The 1,539-nt window shown below is 60.2% G+C and overlaps 1 protein-coding gene across 1 annotated transcript in view; it reads right to left on the bottom strand.

Moving 5' to 3' along the window:
• Positions 1-1,539, bottom strand: part of OCA2 (oculocutaneous albinism II) — a 24,653-nt gene that overhangs the window by 3,326 nt on the left and 19,788 nt on the right. Inside the window, exon 21 of the mRNA XM_014546211.1 lies at positions 1,383-1,487. Within this exon, the coding sequence (XP_014401697.1) occupies positions 1,383-1,487 (105 nt within the window). The remainder of the gene's footprint in view (positions 1-1,382; positions 1,488-1,539) is intronic.

The following is a 1,539-nucleotide window of genomic DNA, read 5'->3' as shown; positions in this document are numbered from 1 at the left end:
CTGCCGGCCGCTGGCCACCACCACCGACCGCTTGTCCGCTGCCGGGAGCAGGAAGCCAAAGGGGAGTGTGAACCCCGCAGGCCTTGAGTGGGAGCCCATGGGTTCAGCCTTAGGACCGACGGGCCCCCTTCTCCTCGCTGCCCCCTGGTGGCTGCTGCGGGTCGTTTTTCGTTGTTAATTCTCTTAGGAGGAGGGTGTTTTTCCTGTTGATTTTTAGAAAGTGGAAGGGAGGAGGGAGGAGGAGAGAGAGAGAAAGACAGACAGACAGACAGACAGAAACATCGATGTGGGAGAGACGCATAGATTACCCACGCCAGGGGATGGCGACACTCTAACCACTGAGCAATGCCAGCCAGGGCTTGATTTATTTATTATTTGTGAATCCTCACCTGAGGATATTTTTCCATTTGTTTTCAGGGAGAGTTGAAGAGAGAGGGAAAGACAGAGAGAAACATCGATGTGAGAGACACACATGGATGGGTTGCCTCCTGCACACGCCCCGACCAGGGCCTGGGCCGGGGAGGAGCCTGCAACCCAGGCACGTGCCCTCGATTGGAACCAAACCCGATGACGCTCTGTCCGCTAAGCCAAATCGGCCAGGGCTGTTTGATTTTTTAAGAAATAAAATATTACAGATTCAGTAAGCCGCACAGTCGGCGGTGTCAGAAGGCACCGTGGGAACGGGGCTGGGCCGCCCTGTGGGGGCCTCTCGCACGTGCCCCCCATCTCAGCCGGGTCAGGGGCACACAGACAACCCCAAGGCCTGTCCGAGCCCAGCACCAGAGCCCGAGGCTGGACAACAGCTCTGTGTTCCCAGGGAAGGAAGGAGAAAGGCCTTCAGCCAGCCTCTGCCTTGGGCGCCTCCCGATTCTCTTCACAGCAAACGGCAGCCCTGGCCAGGGTGCTCAATGGTTAGAGCACCAGCTCGCGCACCAAAGGTCGCAGGGGGTGGATTCCAGGTCGGGGGGGTGGGCGGTACTTATCTGGGCTGCAGGTTCGATTCCCAGCCCCAGGCCAGGGCGCGTGCAGGAGGCAACCCACCGAAGCGCCTCTCTCACACTGATGTTGCTCCCTCTCCCTCATCCTTCCTCCATTCCACTCTCTAAAAATCAGTGGGAAAAGCATCCTTGCGTGAGGATTAACAAAATAAATAAATAAACAGAAGCGAAAGGGAAAAGGCCGCTGTCCCTGGTGCTGACCCAGGATGCAAGGACACGGGCCCTCGGCTCCCAGCCGTCTGCCCGGCTCTGCCGCCTGTGAGCCAAGCCCGCGGGTGCAGCCAGGGGACGGACGGGTCGGGGTTCCACGCTGCCTTCCCCGGCAGGAAGGGGGAGCCCACACTGTGTCCAGCTGCACGCCGGGCCTCAGGACGGGGGACTCACCATGGTGGCTGTGAACGGGATGTTGTCGATCAGGGAAGACGCGATGGCCGAGACCCAGACCACCAGGACAATGGCGGCTGCGAGGCGCCGGTCCTCGGGGACCATCTGGAGGGAGAGACGAGAGCGGGGCTGGGCATCACGACTGCCCGTCAGCCAC

The sequence above is a fragment of the Myotis brandtii genome, unplaced genomic scaffold (genome assembly GCF_000412655.1).
Source record: "Myotis brandtii unplaced genomic scaffold, ASM41265v1 scaffold435, whole genome shotgun sequence".
Taxonomy (NCBI): Eukaryota; Metazoa; Chordata; class Mammalia; order Chiroptera; family Vespertilionidae; genus Myotis; species Myotis brandtii.
Note: the sequence above shows the minus strand (reverse complement) of the source record. Positions and strands in the feature narration are given on the sequence as shown.